General features: G+C 40.2%; 1 protein-coding gene and 1 pseudogene across 1 annotated transcript; both read right to left on the bottom strand.

Annotated features, from left to right (window-relative positions):
• Positions 1–6,017: 6,017 nt before the first annotated feature.
• LOC146580590 (uncharacterized) lies at positions 6,018–8,441 on the bottom strand. The gene is made up of 5 exons (XM_085267354.1): positions 8,387–8,441; positions 7,576–8,286; positions 7,336–7,470; positions 7,224–7,255; positions 6,018–7,138 (listed from the first exon to the last, which is right to left on the bottom strand). Exons 1-5 carry the CDS (start codon positions 8,439–8,441, stop codon positions 7,025–7,027), a joined length of 1,047 nt encoding a protein of 348 aa, XP_085123480.1. The 3' UTR covers positions 6,018–7,024.
• A 4,466-nt stretch (positions 8,442–12,907) lies between these two features.
• Positions 12,908–14,347, bottom strand: LOC146580589 (uncharacterized; annotated as a pseudogene).
• Positions 14,348–16,566: the final 2,219 nt, after the last annotated feature.

Genomic DNA, 16,566 nt, shown 5'->3' with positions numbered 1-16,566 from the left:
AGATTAGATTTTACTGGCCAATCAGAAGCTACACAGTACATGGAAAACTAGATCACATGATCAATGACATCTGTAGTGTTAAACTTAGTAGCTGAGAAAAAAAAACAGAAGAACATCATGATTTAGATCAGAGGTGAGATATATTAGATGTCAACTCGCTAAATATCCTGTAGACAATGTGATTGTGTGGGGCAGTGTGAGACCCATAGTTTATCACTTTGAAATATTTAATATATTTTAAGAAACATGAAAAAAAAAATACATAACCACACAAAGTATGCTAGTAGCTTTTTTAATGGTTTTCATGTCAAATAAATGTTTGGAATTTTTGAAGTTTGTGTTTAGGATTTTCTGTCATGTGAAGTTGTGACTCCTGTGCCAGGTTCTGTTTTGGATATCTGTTTTTTATTTCTTTGTTATTTTACTGTGACTTTCCATCCATCCATTTTCTTCCACTTATCCGGGACTGGGACACATCGGCAGCAGCCTAAGCAGAGAAGCCCAGACCTTACTCTCCCTGGCCACCTCCTCCAGGTTGTCCTGGGAAATACCAAGGCGTTCTCAGCCGAGTGACGTAATCTCTCAAGCTTGTCCTGGTCTCCTCCCAGTGGGAGGTGCCCGGAACACCTCACCCGTAAACCAACCATAAATGAGGGTAGAATGACCAGTAAATTGAGCCACAGCACCAATCCATCTGTCAATCTCCTGTTCCCTTCCCCCAGGATGTTGTCTAAGCTCTGCCAGAGTCTGGAGTTAAAGATCACACGGATGGGGCTTCTGCCAGGCATTCTTCCCCCACCACCTGATCCAACTCATCACCAGCTGGTGATCAGTTGACAGCTGAGCACCTCTTTTCACCGTAGTGATAACTACAATACTATTAGGTCTTTCCCTTTCCTATATTTACTGTTTTCTAGCACTTAATTATCTCAGACCTAAGTGTTTCAGGCTGCACTCTGAACAGGTTGCCATTTTTCCGCTAAGTCAACACAGAGCTGTTTTTGGACAGTGAATGATGTCCTTCTCTGTGTGGCAGGCAAAGTGGGACGTAAATGAAGGACTCATTAAACATTAAGTGAACTCAAAAAGGAAGCTTTAATGCTGACCACTTTGCAAAAAACAGAAAAATACAAAACTCAGATAAAGCAGGAGCCACGAATTTACAGTCTAGGAACGAGGTGGGATACATAAGGCTGGAGATTTTAGTGGGGACCACGTGGACCGGTGGTAGTGCAGGTGAGCGGGTAGCCTGAGGCCCAGAAGAAATGAACTGAGGTAAAATGGAAAGGTAGGCAGGTTGATGCCCAGATAACTTCAGGCTTAGAATGGCTGGACAGTGAGCATCACAACCTGCCTGAAAACCGAAGGAGCTCCATGAATGTCCTGCTAATCAAAGTAGTACATAAAAGATGGTTGGCCTGTTACCACTTGAGAGTGAGACAATAATCCAACCCCCAAGAGCTGTCACACTACTCCTTAAATAGCCTAGCAAATGATGCCTGATGCTCTGCAGGTGCATCAGGAAAACCCTGATGATCACAACCATGACCGCCTGCACTAAAAAAGGAAAAGACACACAAGACAATAGAACACATGCAGTCCCAAATCCTAACATAAACTGATGAAAACATGGCGAAAGGCATGGGAAACACAGGAGAAGCATGATAACTAAGAAAAGTCTATAAAGTGTTGGGTTTTTTGTGTGTTTTTTTGAGAGAAGACAAAGGTGCTCAAATGATAAGTTTTCACAATTTATTATTAAATGGTTAGAATGTCAAATTAGTTTTACATGGCATGGTGGACTGCCGTCTCTCTGGCTTCGAGGCAAAAGCTGCCACACGCAAGCAGTAAACACTTTTATTGCGTGTGGTAAAAACAGAGCGTTAACATGATTGGTCAAAAGTTGGAGAAAATCCTTTAGACCCCATGTCCTGCTTATGTTTCATCTCCTGCACCTTTCAGACATCTCCCTTTATGGAGATGACAGTTCTGCAGGCAACACTCCCATCACCATGGCAACCACCTCTTTTCCTTCCTGTAGAGTTAGAGAAGGGGGAAAAGAGCATTCCCTAATAACCAAAATGCATTGCCCTGTTTTCCTCTAGCACAGTCAGCCTTAAAGTTTTATAGCTACGATCGTGGCTCAAGAGTTGGGAGTTCGCCTTGTAATCGGAAGGTTGCCGGTTCGATCCCCGGCTTGGACAGTCTTGGTCGTTGTGTCCTTGGGCAAGACACTTCACCCGTTGCCTACTGGTGGTGGTCAGAGGGCCAGGTGGCGCCAGTGTCCGGCAGCCTCGCCTCTGTCAGTGCGCCCCAGGGTGGCTGTGGCTCCAATGTAGCTTGCCATCACCAGTGTGTGAATGGGTGGATGACTGGATATGTAAAGCGCTTTGGGGTCCTTAGGGACTAGTAAAGCGCTGTACAAATACAGGCCATTTACCATACCTTCTGGTGCCATCACCAGCCCTAGCAGACTCCTCACACATTCCTTAGAGACAGGACTAGACCAGCGGCGTGAACACAAGGGAGGTAAGAATACACAGGGATTCAAAGAATACAGTATAGACTGAAACTAAGAAAAGGCTAGATGTTAAAAAAAACAAAATTGGGAATCTAAATATAACTAAGAAGAAGAAACAGGAAATGTAGAAATCAGGTAGACTCGAAACACCAAGTGTTAGAACCAGTGTTTGGAGGCGTGACATTGGTGTTTGACCTTTTTGTTTTTTAGATTAGATTAGATTAGATTAGAAGAAACTTTATTAATCTCTCGGGTTCCTCCTGGAAATTCAGTTTCCAATAGCACAGCACCGACAGAAGTTGCATGTTACAGATACAATAAAGAGGAATGAGAGTAAGGATATGAGCATAAATATACCATATATACACATATATAAATACAGAATAAATAATAGCGATAAATAGGAATACCAGTGTATTGCACATTTGAGTGAGTCTATTGCACAGTGATTATTGCGCAGTCGAATATAAGAAAAAATATTGCAAATATTGCACAGTGAAGAAAAGCACTACAACTCAGTTGTTCCCGCCCTCCTTTGTCCTCCTGTTTCCCCTCCCTCTCTCCTCCAACGAGGAGTTAAACAGTTTGATGGCGTGTGGGACAAAGGAGTTTTTAAGTCTGTTGGTTCTTGACTTTGGGAGAAGCAACCAGTTGCTGAATAGGCTCCTCTGATTATTTATGGCCATGTGCAGAGGATGCCCAGCATTGTCCATAATGTCCAGCAGTTTCATTAGTGTCCTTTTCTCTGCCACTGTCACCAGAGTGTCCAGCTTCATGCCGACCACAGAGCCAGCCTTCCTGATTAGTTTTTCCAGCCTGAATGAGTCCTTCTTTGCTGTGCTGCTCCTCCAGCACACCACAGCATAGAAAAGTACTCCAGCAACCACCGACTGGTAAAACATCCTCAGGAGCTTCATGTAGATGTTGAAAGACCTCAGCCTCCTGAGGAAGTACAGTCGGCTTTGTACTGTTTTATACAGGTGCTGCGTGTTGCATGACCAGTCCAGTTTGTTGTCCACCCACAGCCCGAGGTACTTGTACGTGTTGACCACCTCCTCTCCCTCTATCTGAAATGGCATTGGACCTGGTCTGTACCTCCCACAACCAGTTCCTTGGTCTTTGAGGTGTGATTCAGGATGTCTTCTAGATGGCGCGCACTCCCCCCAGTTGCAGGTGCAGCTTTGTGTGAGTCCGTGTGACAATGTTCCTCACCAGACTCCTGTACTCCTCTTCCTGATCATAACAGATACACCCCATGATGGCTGTGTCGTCTGCAAACTTCTGAATATGGCATAATTCAGAGTTATAGCAGAAGTCAGAGGTGTACAGAGTAAAGAGAAGAGGGACAGCACAGTTCCCTGTGGTGCTCCTGTGCTGCTGACCACTGTGTCAGACGTGATGTCCTTCAGCCTGACGTTCTGTGGTCTGTCAGTGAGGTAGTCGGAGATCTAGTTTTTCCAGAAGCAGACCGGGCCGGATTGTATTAAAGGCACTCAAAAAGTCCAGAAACGGGATCCTGACCGTGGCTTTCCCCTTGTCCAGGTGTGTGTGCGCTCTTTGTAGGAAGTACAGAATGGCATCCTCCTCTCCGACATCCGCCTTGTAGGCGAACTGTACTGGGTCCTGGCATGTTGTACCTGTGGTTGGAGGAGGTTGAGGAGGAGCCGCTCCAGAGTTGTCATAAGATGTGACGTGAGTGCCACCGGTCATTCAGCTCATTGGGTCGGTTCTTTTTGGGGACTGGGATGATGTAGGATGTCTTCCAGATGGCGGGCACTCTCCCCAGTCACAGGTTGAGGTTGAAGACTTGTTGTAGCGGCTCCCCGTCACCTTTAAGGTTCTTGTTTCACCAGGGAGTCAAACTACTGTGCTTTCTTTTTCAAATGAAAAGCAAATTTCCTAAAGCTTGTATTTAGATTTGTTATTTGAACTGGAGCTCAACCGCAAATCCCAAAGTCAGGGGAAAAATTACAGAGACTTTTTGCTTTTAGATATCTATTGCTGTCACAGTTTATCATACAACATCAGTTACCTCTACTGGAAGAAGAAAGCTTCATAATGGGGAAATCCACATGTTTTATCTCTTTTTGCAACATTTTTTCTTTTTGCTGAGATTTTCTTAAAATGCAGTGCATTTGACCTGTCACAGTCACTGTAAATTGCACTGGTTTTCTTCATTCCCATCCAAAACTCAAGCAGAAGACCACAACCAAACATCGTTTTCTTTTAAAGAGTCCAGAAGGTGACTATATACAGTACTACAAGATAACTACAGGCTTATTTAAAAAAGAAACAAAAACCCCAGATCATATTACACACTGTTATACAATGAAAAATGCAGTAAAGATTATTGTGTACACAATTTGGATGTCAACATCTAATGAATGTGTGAATTTTTTTTTTTCGCTGGATTGGAAAAAATATAACCTGCTGCTTGACACTGGAGTAAAGACATTCATCTCGGTTGTTCCTCTGTCTCGTTGAACTGTTGGGTAGGTTAATGCTTAAAGCAGTGTAGTGGAGGTTGTCTGCATCATGGTGTAACTGACCGGGACTTGACCCACTGTTCTTAAGATAGACAATTGGTACAGTTTTTTTTTCCACCTTTAAATTCAGAAAAGACCAAAGTTATTCTTATCATAAAAATCTCATACATATTCTGTTTAACCAACTCTAAATGGCATTACTAATACCTAACACAGGTCCTAGTTTGGATTTGGGCGACCTCTACTTTTAAGATTAGGCGACAAACTTTCCTTTTTGGTCAAGTTTAGAGTTATACACGGATCAGGTGACACCAAACCATCTCTTACTCATGCTTCTATTTTCATTCCCATGTGGTAATTCACCACTACAGCATGTCATAGTTTGTATGTTGACATCGTCTCTCTGTGCTCTTCCATTTTCTCTTCTCTAGCCCCTCGTTTCCAAAGCCTTCCTCAGCTTGGTTCTGCTGGAGATTTCTTCCTTTTAAAAGTGAGTATTGCTGCTCATTGGGGATTATTGTTGGGATACTCTCGATTAAAGCTAGATCTTTACATTTTAAATAACCAATATCCATCCAGTATCCAACACTCATTTGTACAGATTTAATTATTTTAAAACATCGATTCAAAAAGGTGCTGAAAACCTTGCTCAGACATATTGGTTATACTGATATAATAGCATCTGCTGCAGATTTGGTATCTGCACACCCCCAATGTGAATCTCGCATCCCAAAGATGCTCAGTGGAACTGAAACCTGGTGACTGTGGAGGCCATGTGAGTACAGTATGATGTTTACATGATTCAAGTACTTTACAAATACAGTGTATTCGTCCTTCACATGATTGATGCCAAACCTGTCACAGTTTCAAGAATTAATGATGTGTAGGACTGAAGGCAGACAGAAAGCTAATCTTTTATTAGGTTGCAAACAGAATTACAAAATAGAAAAAAGCAGAAATCCAAAAATCATTTTAGAGATCCTCAGAAACCAGAGAGAGCAGAGGGTGGAGATAGACAGCCACAGAGACAAAGAACAAAGGTGTCACGGTCTGGGTCAGTGGCCGTGTGAGGAGTCGAAAGGAGGACTCAAATGCAGTACTTATTTAGACGTGAGGGCGATTTATTAACAATACCAAACATATGGTGGAGATGGCAAAACAGAACTAAGGATGACTAAACTGGGAGAAACTACACCAAGGAGTAGCAAACCTGAACATGAAGGGAGAACAGCAGGGAGCGCACGCAGGGGATTTCACAGAGTATGAACACAGACGACGCGACGAGGAACAGAGGAAAACACACACTATAAGTACACAGAGAGACACTGGGAAATCACACACAGGTGGGGGACACAGCTGGACCTGATTAACCTGACGAGACAGGGGGGCACTAACACCAGGGACCAATAGAGGGAGCACAAACCCAGAACCCAGTATCTAAAATCCCAAAACACAAACCATCCCAAAGCAGCCATGAATAATAATGAAAGTAATAACAATAAAGAACACAAACACAAAGTCACTGAGTCATGGCCGCAGGACCATGACAAAAGGGAAGACAGGATTATAAATACTAACTGGGAATGTTAAACTGGTCAGAAATAACATGCAGGTGAAAGTCATTATAAACGGGAACACTTGGGAGACTAATACCCACAATAATATTTTACATTTTTAAACAAAAACTTAGCCTCATCATTTGAATACAGTAAATACCGCCACAAAAACCTAATCATATCACAAGCATACAACAATAAAATATGGAAGTAACCAATATTAAACTCACCAAAATTAAGAATCAAAACTTCAAATGATAAAAAATAGTCAACACAACAACAACTTCAAAGAGACAACTAAAAATTACAGAACTTCAAAAATACATCAAACCCAAAATCCAAAACAAATTATCTACTGGAATTATATTTACAGGAATTTCAAACATATGCAAGTGATCAAATTCTGTTAGCAGTTAAATCAGTTAGAAAGGTAATACTAAGAATCATCATTTCTACTATGTTTACTTTATACCGGAGTACACACATGTATCCTGGGTGTTGCTCGTCTGTCTTCTTGCTCCTTTCGTCCTAATTTTTCTCAAAGCAGCATAATGAAGGTTGTCCTCTTGGGTGCTCTAGACACCAAAAGAATCAAGATAACAATTCAACAAGAAATCTAATTTTCTAAAAACACATGAACTTCCACACTTTAAAACTCACCTCTAAATTTACAGAATCATTTGTGTTTGAGTCTGCTGAGAAAAAAAGCAAATGATTTAAACTTAAATGCCACTATTTTTAAACACAACAGTAAAATAAGATAAGATAAGACCTCTGGATTGGCAGTTGTTCCTCTTTTTCATCTTATACACTAAAAAAGTTGATGAGACGCTGATGATGGTGGTGAGTGTTAAAGCTGCGCTTAAGAAATACATCAGGGCAGCAGAATCTCGCCGAATTGTAAATCCTAGAAATGACAGAGCTTTTTAGCTTTTCATCTTCAGTTCATCAAATATGATCTGCTCCTATTTATAATACCATGTGAGTCACCTCTGCTAAAAAAGTGACTTACCCCCAAAGTCCAGCTTGGTCCCGTTTCCAAACAGTATGTGTCCACATGAGGCGACAGCACAGTAGTAGATCCCAGTGTGAGACACATTCAGGCTCTCCATTCTCAAGTTATAGACACAGGTGTGTGTTCTTTTGTTAGCTTTCCTCTCACACTGATCATTCCTGACTCCATGGGTGTAAATGAGTCCTGGCTGAGAGTCTTCAGAGTCTTTGAACCAGTAAACACTGTGTTCTCCATCACAGCTCAGCATAGTGTGAACCATACAGTGCAGACTTACAGAGCCTCCTGGCTGGATGGTCTCAGATGCTGACTGATGAACTAAAGCTTGTACGTTTAAATCTGAATCATTGACACTGACAATAATGGTCTCTAAGAACATTAATGTGTAGAAATAGGAAAATATACAGTAGTAAGTTGCTGAGTCTGAAACACTTAAGTCTGAGATAATCAAGTTTTTTTTTCCTTTTTCATTATCTAGTCTGAAGCGTGTAGTATTGTTGAATGGACCATGAAATTGAACAAAATTGTCTTCTGACTTATCTAAAGTAGAAATGGGTTTTGGTTTCTCTCCTAAAGTTTGTTTGTACCAGTAAAAAACTGCAGCAACATTATGTTCATAGTAACAATGTAAAGTCACTCTGTCTCCAGATTTAGCTGATATAAAACGTGCTTCTTCATGAACAGAGGATAAACGCAGGTTGTTCTTCTGAGCTGTGGGGAAATGAAAGACAAAGCAAATACACATTGTGGAACATGGCAGCCGAGAAAAAATACCTTAAAAGAATTAGACTGTGGTTAAACACAAACTTACCAATTACACCCAAGAACAAACACATCAGGTAGAAGACAATGTGTGCAGATGCCATTGTTCCAAACAGTCGTACTGAATAAAAGAATGGCGACTCTTCACTTTTAAGAGTGATGATTAGATTTCACTGGCCAATCAGAAGCTACACAGTACATGGAAAACTAGATCACATGATCAATGACATCTGTAGTGTTAAACTTAGTAGCTGAGATGATGTCAACTCACTAAATGTCCTGTAGACAATGTGTTTGTGTGGGGCAGTGTGAGACACATAGTTAATCATTTTGAAATATTTCATGTATATAAAAATGGTGAATTAACTACACAACCACACAAAATACGCCACTATCTTTTTTAATGGTTTTCATGTTAAAAACATTGTAGGATATTTTTGTTATCTTTTTGAATTTGTGTTTAGGATTTTCTGTCATTTGAAGTTGTGACTCTTGTTTGTGTCAGGTTGAGTTTTGGATATCCATTTTATTCCTTTGTTATTTAATTGTAACTTTCCATCCATCCATTCATTTTCATCCATTTATCTTTGACTGGGTCGTGGGGGCAGAAGCCTAAGAAGAGAAACCCAGACCTCACTCTCCCCGGCCACCTCCTCCAGCCTGAACCGGGAAATACCAAGAGACATAATATCTCAAGCATGTCCTGGTCTCCTCCCAGTGGTAGGTGCTGGGAACACCTCACCCATAAACCAACCATAAGTGAGGGTAGGGACATAGAACGACCAGTAAACTGAGCCACCATACCAATCCATCTGTCGATCTCCTGCTCCCTTCTCCCATAATGCTGTCAAAGCTCTGTTGGATTCTGGAGTTGATGATCTCTTGTGCAGAGGCTTCTGCCAGGCATTATACATTTCGGTGCACCAGGTCTGTCCAGCAGCCTTCCTCGCCACCTGATCCAACTCACCACCAGTTGGTGATCAGTTGACAGCTCAGCACCTCTCTTGACCGTAATCATAACTACAATATTTTTAGGTCTTTCCTTTTCCTATATTTACTGTTTTCTAGCAATGACGCCTAGGTTTTTTTTGTTATCTTGTGTTTGGGCAGTTTGCACTTTACCATCACGATCCCGTCCTTTAGTGCAACACAAATAAAAGTAAAGTTCATATCCATGCTGTACACTGCACCACAATTTTCCAGACAGACTAACAATTCCAAGAAATTGAAGTATTGAACGACATAATTTTAATGGAGTGGGTTTTTTTATTCATGGAAACCAGCTGCATCGAAACCTTACATCATACATCTAAATGCACCGCGTCAGATGCAGTGGCGTAAGGCATGCCACCACTGGATGCCAGAGGAGTGGAGACGTCTTCTCTGCAGGAACAGATGACACTTCTCCGTCGGACAATCTTATGGTAAAGTCTGGACTTCCCAGGTGTGAGGAGAACAGTACTTGCCTGACTGCCCTCTACCAAGTGTAAAGTTTAGTGGAGGGGGATTATGATGTGGGGTTGCTTTTCAGGATCTCAACACAGCCTCAGTGATAGAACTGTTAATGCTTCAGCACACCAAGACAAGTTGGACAATTTCATGCTTCCACCTTTGTGGGAACAGTTTAGGATGGTGATCATTAATCACAGTGCAGATAAATGAGATTTTTTTGCCTCATGGGATCTGTACACGTTTTAGTGTTTAATTTATCTCTCATAATAATTTATGCCATGTATACACCACAGAGAGCCTTGGTTCCCAACCAGCTTACTCTGCCAAAATCCCCCAAAATTACACAACGTAATCAGCCACACTCTTCTGCTCTTGTTGCAAATCTCCCAAAGTGTAACTGAGGGTTGGCTCTTGGTCTCTGGTTTCTACATTTCTTTCTTTTCCTTCACTTTCCAATTCATAGTTGCAGAGAATATCCCAACTGCCATTGGCTGAAAGGAGGGTTACACCCTGAACAGGTTGCCATTTTTCCGCCAGGTTAACACAGAGCCATTTTTGGACACTGAATAATTGTTACAGTCTCGCTGAGGCAGACTGTATGGAGTGAGGAGTGGACCCAAAATGCATACACAAATGAGCATGAAACAAAACTTGATATAAACAAAAAGTGAGCTGTTTATTGAGGGCTGGCAAAAAAACTACAAACAAAGAGGGCAAGGGAAAAACTGAAACCTAAACTGGGTGAACTAAAGCACAACATAAAAGACCCTGATAAGAACACAGATAATCTTGGACATGAATACCTGAGCCGTGGAACATGGAAACCTTGAAGCATGGCATAGAAAACAAGACAACCTGACATAGACTGAATGAGAAAACACAGACTAAATACACACAGCAGACTAATGAGGGAAGTGGGAACACAGTGGGGAAACAGCATAAACAAATAACCATAACAATGCCACAGGGGAAGTGTAAAACTAAACACAATGAACACAGGAACTCTTCAAAATAAAACAGGAAACGTAATGAAAAGCAGACATGACAACATGAACTTGATAACAAAAGTGATACAGACATGAAACACATAAAGGACAATGGAGATGTAACACTGGGGTTGAAAACATAAAGGGAATCTAATAAACAAATAAACTTAGTGCACCTAAATAACTTAAACATCAACATCCAAATAAAGTAAAACATAAAACTCTGGGTCAACAGACCCAGGAACGTGACAATGATGTCCATCTCTGAGTGGCAGGCAACGTAGGACGTAAATGAAGGACTCATCAAGTGTCCGGCAGCCTCGCCTCGCCTCGCCTCTGTCAGTGCGCCCCAGGGCAGCTGTGGCTAGAATGTAGCTTGCCATTGCCAGTGTGTGAATGTGTGTGTGAATGACTGAATGTAGTGTAAAGCGCTTTGGGGTCCTTAGGGACTGAGTAAAGCGCTATACAAATGCAGGCCATTTACCATTTACCATCAAGCATTAAGTGAACTCAAAAAGGCAGCTTTAATACTGAACACTTTCCAAAAAACAGAAAAATACAAAACTCAGATAAACCAGGAGGGAGTCACATATTCACAATATAGGAACGAGGTGGGATACATAAGGCTGGAGACTGAAGTGGGGACTACGTGGACTGGTGGTAGTGCAGGTGAGCGGGGAGGCTGAGGCCCAGAAAAATGAACTGAGGTAAAATAGAAAGTTAGGCAGATTGATGCACAGAAAATTTCAGGCTGGGAATGGTTGGGCAGTGAGCATCAAGAACTGGCAGGAAGCAGAAGAGAAGGTGATCCGTGAATGTCCTGCTAATCAAAGTAGCACAAAAACAATGGTTGATGTGTTACCACCTGAGACTGAGACAATAATCTGACACCCAAGAGCTGTCACACTACTACTTAAATAGAAGAGGTAAGAGAGAGGGAAGGACCTGTCCTGGCCAACTTAGTCTTTCTGTGCTCTTCCATTTTCTCCTCTATAGCTCCATTTTTCCAAAGCCTTCCCCAGGTTGGTTCTGCTGGAGATTTCTTCCTTTTAAAAGTGAGTATTGCTGCTCATTGGGGATTATTGTTGGGATACTCTCTATTAAAGCAGGATCTTTACATTTTAAAGCACCTTGAGTTGATTGTTGGATTGAATTGGCAATATTTACATAAAACTGAATTGACATTGAATTTCATTCTGTGTATCAGTATCCAACACTGATTTGAACTGCTTTAACTGTTCAAAACATCGATTCAACAAGGTGCTGAAAACCTTGCTCAGACATATTGGTCCATACTGATATGATAGCATCTGCTGTATATTTGGAATCTGCACATCCCCAATGTGAATCTCCCATTCCACCACATCCTAAAGATGCTCTTTGGGATTGGAATCTGATGACTGTGGAGGCCATTTGAGTACAGTTTTATGTTTCCATGTTTCAAGTACTTTACAAATACAGTGTGTTTATCCTTCATGTGAATGATGCCAAGCTTGCCACAGTTTGAAGAATTAATGATGAAAGTGTAGGACTGAAAGCAGACAGAAAGCTAATCTTTTATTAGGTTGCAAACAGAATTACAAAATAGAAAAAAATCATTTTAGAGATCCTCAGAAACCAGAGGGAGCAGAGGTTGGAGATATACAACCACAGAGACGAAGAAGAAAGGGAAGACAGGACTATAAATGCTAACTGGGAATGTTAAACTGATCAGAAATAACACACAGGAGAAAGTCATTATAAACGGGAACACTTGGGATACTACTACCCACAATAATATTTTACATTTTTACACAAAAACTTAGCCTCATCATTTGAATACAGTAAATACCACCACAAAAACCTAATCATATCACAAGCATACAACAATAAAATATGGAAGTAACCAATATTAAACTCACCAAAATTAAGAATCAAAACTTCAAATGATAAAAAATAGTCAACACAACAACAACTTCAAAGAGACAACTAAAAATTACAGAACCTCAAAAATACATCAAACCCAAAATCCAAAACAAATTATCTACTGGAATTACATTTAGAGGAATTTCAAACATATGCAAGTGATCAAATTCTGTTAGCAGTTAAATCAGTTAGAAAGGTAATACTAAGAATCATCTTGTCTCTTATGTTTACTTTATACCGGAGTACACACATTTGGAGTACACACATGTATCCTGGGTGTTGCTCGTCTGTCTTCTTGCTCCTTTCGTCCTAATTTTTCTCAAAGCAGCATAATGAAGGTTGTCCTCTTGGGTGCTCTAGACACCAAAAGAATCAAGATAACAATTCAACAAGAAATCTAATTTTCTAAAAACACATGAACTTCCACACTTTAAAACTCACCTCTAAATTTACAGAATCATTTGTGTTTGAGTCTGCTGAGAAAAAAAGCAAATGATTTAAACTTCAATGCCACTATTTTTAAACACAACAGTAAAATATGAACGAAAATTCTAACCTTTAAATTGGCAATTGTTACTTCTTTTCATCTTATACACTAAAAAAGTTGATAACACACTGATGATGGTGGTGAGTGTTAAAGCTGCGCTTAAGAAATACATCAGGGCAGCAGAATCTCGCCGAATTGTAAATCCTAGAAATGACAGAGCTTTTTAGCTTTTCATCTTCAGTTCATCAAATATGATCTGCTCCTATTTATAATACCATGTGAGTCACCTCTGCTAAAAAAGTGACTTACCCCCAAATTCCAGCTTGGTCCCATTTCCAAACAGTATGAGTCCACATGAGGCAACAGCACAGTAGTAGATCCCAGCGTGAGACACATTCAGGCTCTCCATTCTCAAGTTATAGACACAGGTGTGTGTTCTTTTCTTGCCTTTCCTTCCACACTGATCATTCCTGACTCCATGGGTGTAAATGAGTCCTGGTTGAGAATCTTCAGAGTCTTTGAACCAGTAAACACTGTGTTCTCCATCACAGCTCAGCATAGTGTGCACCATACAGTGCAGACTTACAGAGCCTCCTGGCTGGATGGTCTCAGATGCTGACTGATGAACTAAAGCTTGTACGTTTAAATCCGAATCATTGACACTGACAATAATGGTCTCTAAGAACATTAATGTGTAGAAATAGGAAAATATACAGTAGTAAGTTGCTGAGTCTGAAACACTTAAGTCTGAGATAATCAAGTGGTTTTTTTCCTTTTTCATTATCTAGTCTGAAGCGTGCACTATTCTTGAATGGATCATGAAATTTTACTAAATAGTGTTCTGATATATAGAAGTTAGAAATGAGTTTTGGTTTCTCTCCTAAAGTTTGTTTATACCAGTAAAAACGTGCAGAAACACTGTGTTCATAGTAACAATGTAAAGTCACGCTATCTCCAGATTTAGCTGATATAAAACGTGCTTCTTCATGAACAGAGGAGGATAAATGCAGGTTGTTCTTCTGAGCTGTGGTGAAATGAAAGACAAAGCAAATACACATTGTGGAACATGGCAGCCGAGAAAAAAAGACCTTAAAAGAATTAGATTGTGGTTAAACACAAACTTACCAATTACACCCAAGAACAAACACATCAGGTAGAAGACAATGTGTGCAGATGCCATTGTTCCAACAGTCGTACTGAATAAAAGAATGGCGACTCTTCACTTTTAAGAGTGATGATTAGATTTCACTGGCCAATCAGAAGTTACCCAGTATATGGAAAACTAGATCACATGATCATTGACGTCTGTAGTGTTAAACGTAGTAGCTGAGAAAAGAAAATAGAAGGACAACATGGTTTAGATCACAGATCAGTGGTGAGATATATTAGATGTTAACTCATTAAATATCCTATATATATATATATATATATATATATATATATATATATATATATATATATATATAATTTTTTGTTATCTAAAGTTTGTGTTTGTGAATTTGTTTTTAGGATTTTCTGTCATTTGAAGTTTTTACTCCTTTTTTTGTCAGGTTGAGTTTTGGATACCTGTTTTTATTCCCTTGTTGTTTTTCTGTAAGTTTGGTAACTGCAATACTATCAGGCCTCTGTCTATATTTACTGTCTTTTTAGTAATTAGACCTAGTTTTGGTGTAATTTTGTGCTCGGGAAGTTTGCACTTTACCATCGTGCTCTTGTCCGTTTGTGCAATACAAGTAAAAGTAATACCCATATTCATGTTGTAGACTGTTCTCTATGTTCTTCCTCTGACACATTAATTGAAATCAGCTGATTAAAGTGCAAATACAACTTGGTATTTGGAGGTGAAGGTGGAGAGTGTAAATAAAGACTCTTTATTGTTCCCAACCCAGAGCCTGCGCGTGAGTCCGTTCAGTCTCGTTGTGACACTAACAATTGAACTACTGAACTACTGTTTCAAGTAATGGGTTCCATGCCTAAGCAGCTGCATCAAAGCCTTATATAACCTATTTCACTCCAACGTGTTGGATGCAGTGGCATAAGGCACTGTGTAGTGGAGTGGGATTATGATGTGGGGTTGTTTTTTCAGGAGCTCAGCACAACCCCAGTGATAGAACTGTTAATGCTTCAGCACACCAAGACATGCTGGACAATTTCATGCTTCCAACTTTGTGGGAACAGTTTAAGGATGGTGATCAGTAATCACAGTGCAGATAAATCAGAAGAATGTTTGCATCATGGGATTTGTACAGGTTTTAGTGGTTAATTTATCTCTCATATGAGGATTTATGCCACGTATACACCACAAAGAGCCTTGTCTTCCCAACCTGCGTACTCCAGAATGTAATCAGCCACACTTATCTGCTCTTGTTGCTAACTGAACAAACAAGCTGTTGTTGCAGCCATATGGTGCAGCATTGGGTTAATTTACTTATCAAAGACACTTTTAAAATCACTGGTAAACTCAGCACAACACAAATCCTTGCTGCAGTTGAGAATGGCCTAAGCCCATCTGAGAGTCCTTCCTCTGAGGAGGTGAACAAGGTAAGAAATCTTTGATTCATCTGCTGAGTAAGTGAGACAAATGATTCTAAACACTAGTGAGCACTGTGTGAGAAAACACACAGTGGTTTTTATCTAACTTGCTGTTGAAGGCTTGAGGAATTAGAAGAGCTGTCTCCAGAAGCACTTCTGTGATATTTTAGAGAGGGAAAACGTGGAGGAGAGAAAGAAAGAAAACGGCATGTCAATCCTAAATATACAGGCAATAAATAGAAGAAGAAAGCATACAATAATGAGACAATCACAAGACACACTTTCTACCTTTCTTTCTTTCCCTTCGTTTGTTCTTTATTTTCTAATGCTTGTCCAATTCATGGTTGCAGAGCATATCCCGACTGCCATAGGGTGAAATTAGGGGTACACCCTGAACAGGTGGCCATTTTGCCGCCAGGTTAACACAGACAAAAAGACATCATTCACACTTTAACTGTCCAGAAACAGCTGAGTGGTAGGAAACAAATGCAGACTCATTAAGCATTACAGGGAGTGCAGAATTATTAGGCAAGTTGTATTTTTGAGGAATAATTTTATTATTGAACAACAACCATGTTCTCAATGAACCCAAAAAACTCATTAATATCAAAGCTGAATGTTTTTGGAAGTAGTTTTTAGTTTGTTTTTAGTTTTAGCTATTTTAGGGGGATATCTGTGTGTGCAGGTGACTATTACTGTGCATAATTATTAGGCAACTTAACAAAAAACAAATATATACCCATTTCAATTATTTATTTTTACCAGTGAAACCAATATAACATCTCCACATTCACAAATATACATTTCTGACATTCAAAAACAAAACAAAAACAAATCAGCGACCAATATAGCCACCTTTCTTTGCAA

Source organism: Mchenga conophoros, linkage group LG3 (assembly GCF_057382185.1).
Source record: "Mchenga conophoros isolate Kocher_MC1m ecotype Shallow Benthic linkage group LG3, M_conophoros_male_GT1.1, whole genome shotgun sequence".
NCBI lineage: Eukaryota > Metazoa > Chordata > Actinopteri > Cichliformes > Cichlidae > Mchenga > Mchenga conophoros.
Note: the sequence above shows the minus strand (reverse complement) of the source record. Positions and strands in the feature narration are given on the sequence as shown.

What these genes read in the sequence shown, in the direction of transcription:
- LOC146580590 (XM_085267354.1), bottom strand. Translation starts at nt 8,441, where the DNA reads ATGGCATCTGCACACATTGTCTTCTACCTGATGTGTTTGTTCTTGGGT. An exon ending in GACCAAGCTGGACTTTGGGG is followed by an intron (nt 7,471 to 7,575) that starts GTAAGTCACTTT and finishes TGTCATTTCTAG; the next exon opens with GATTTACAATTCGGCGAGAT. An exon ending in GAACAACTGCCAATCCAGAG is followed by an intron (nt 7,256 to 7,335) that starts GTCTTATCTTAT and finishes TTTTCTCAGCAG; the next exon opens with ACTCAAACACAAATGATTCT.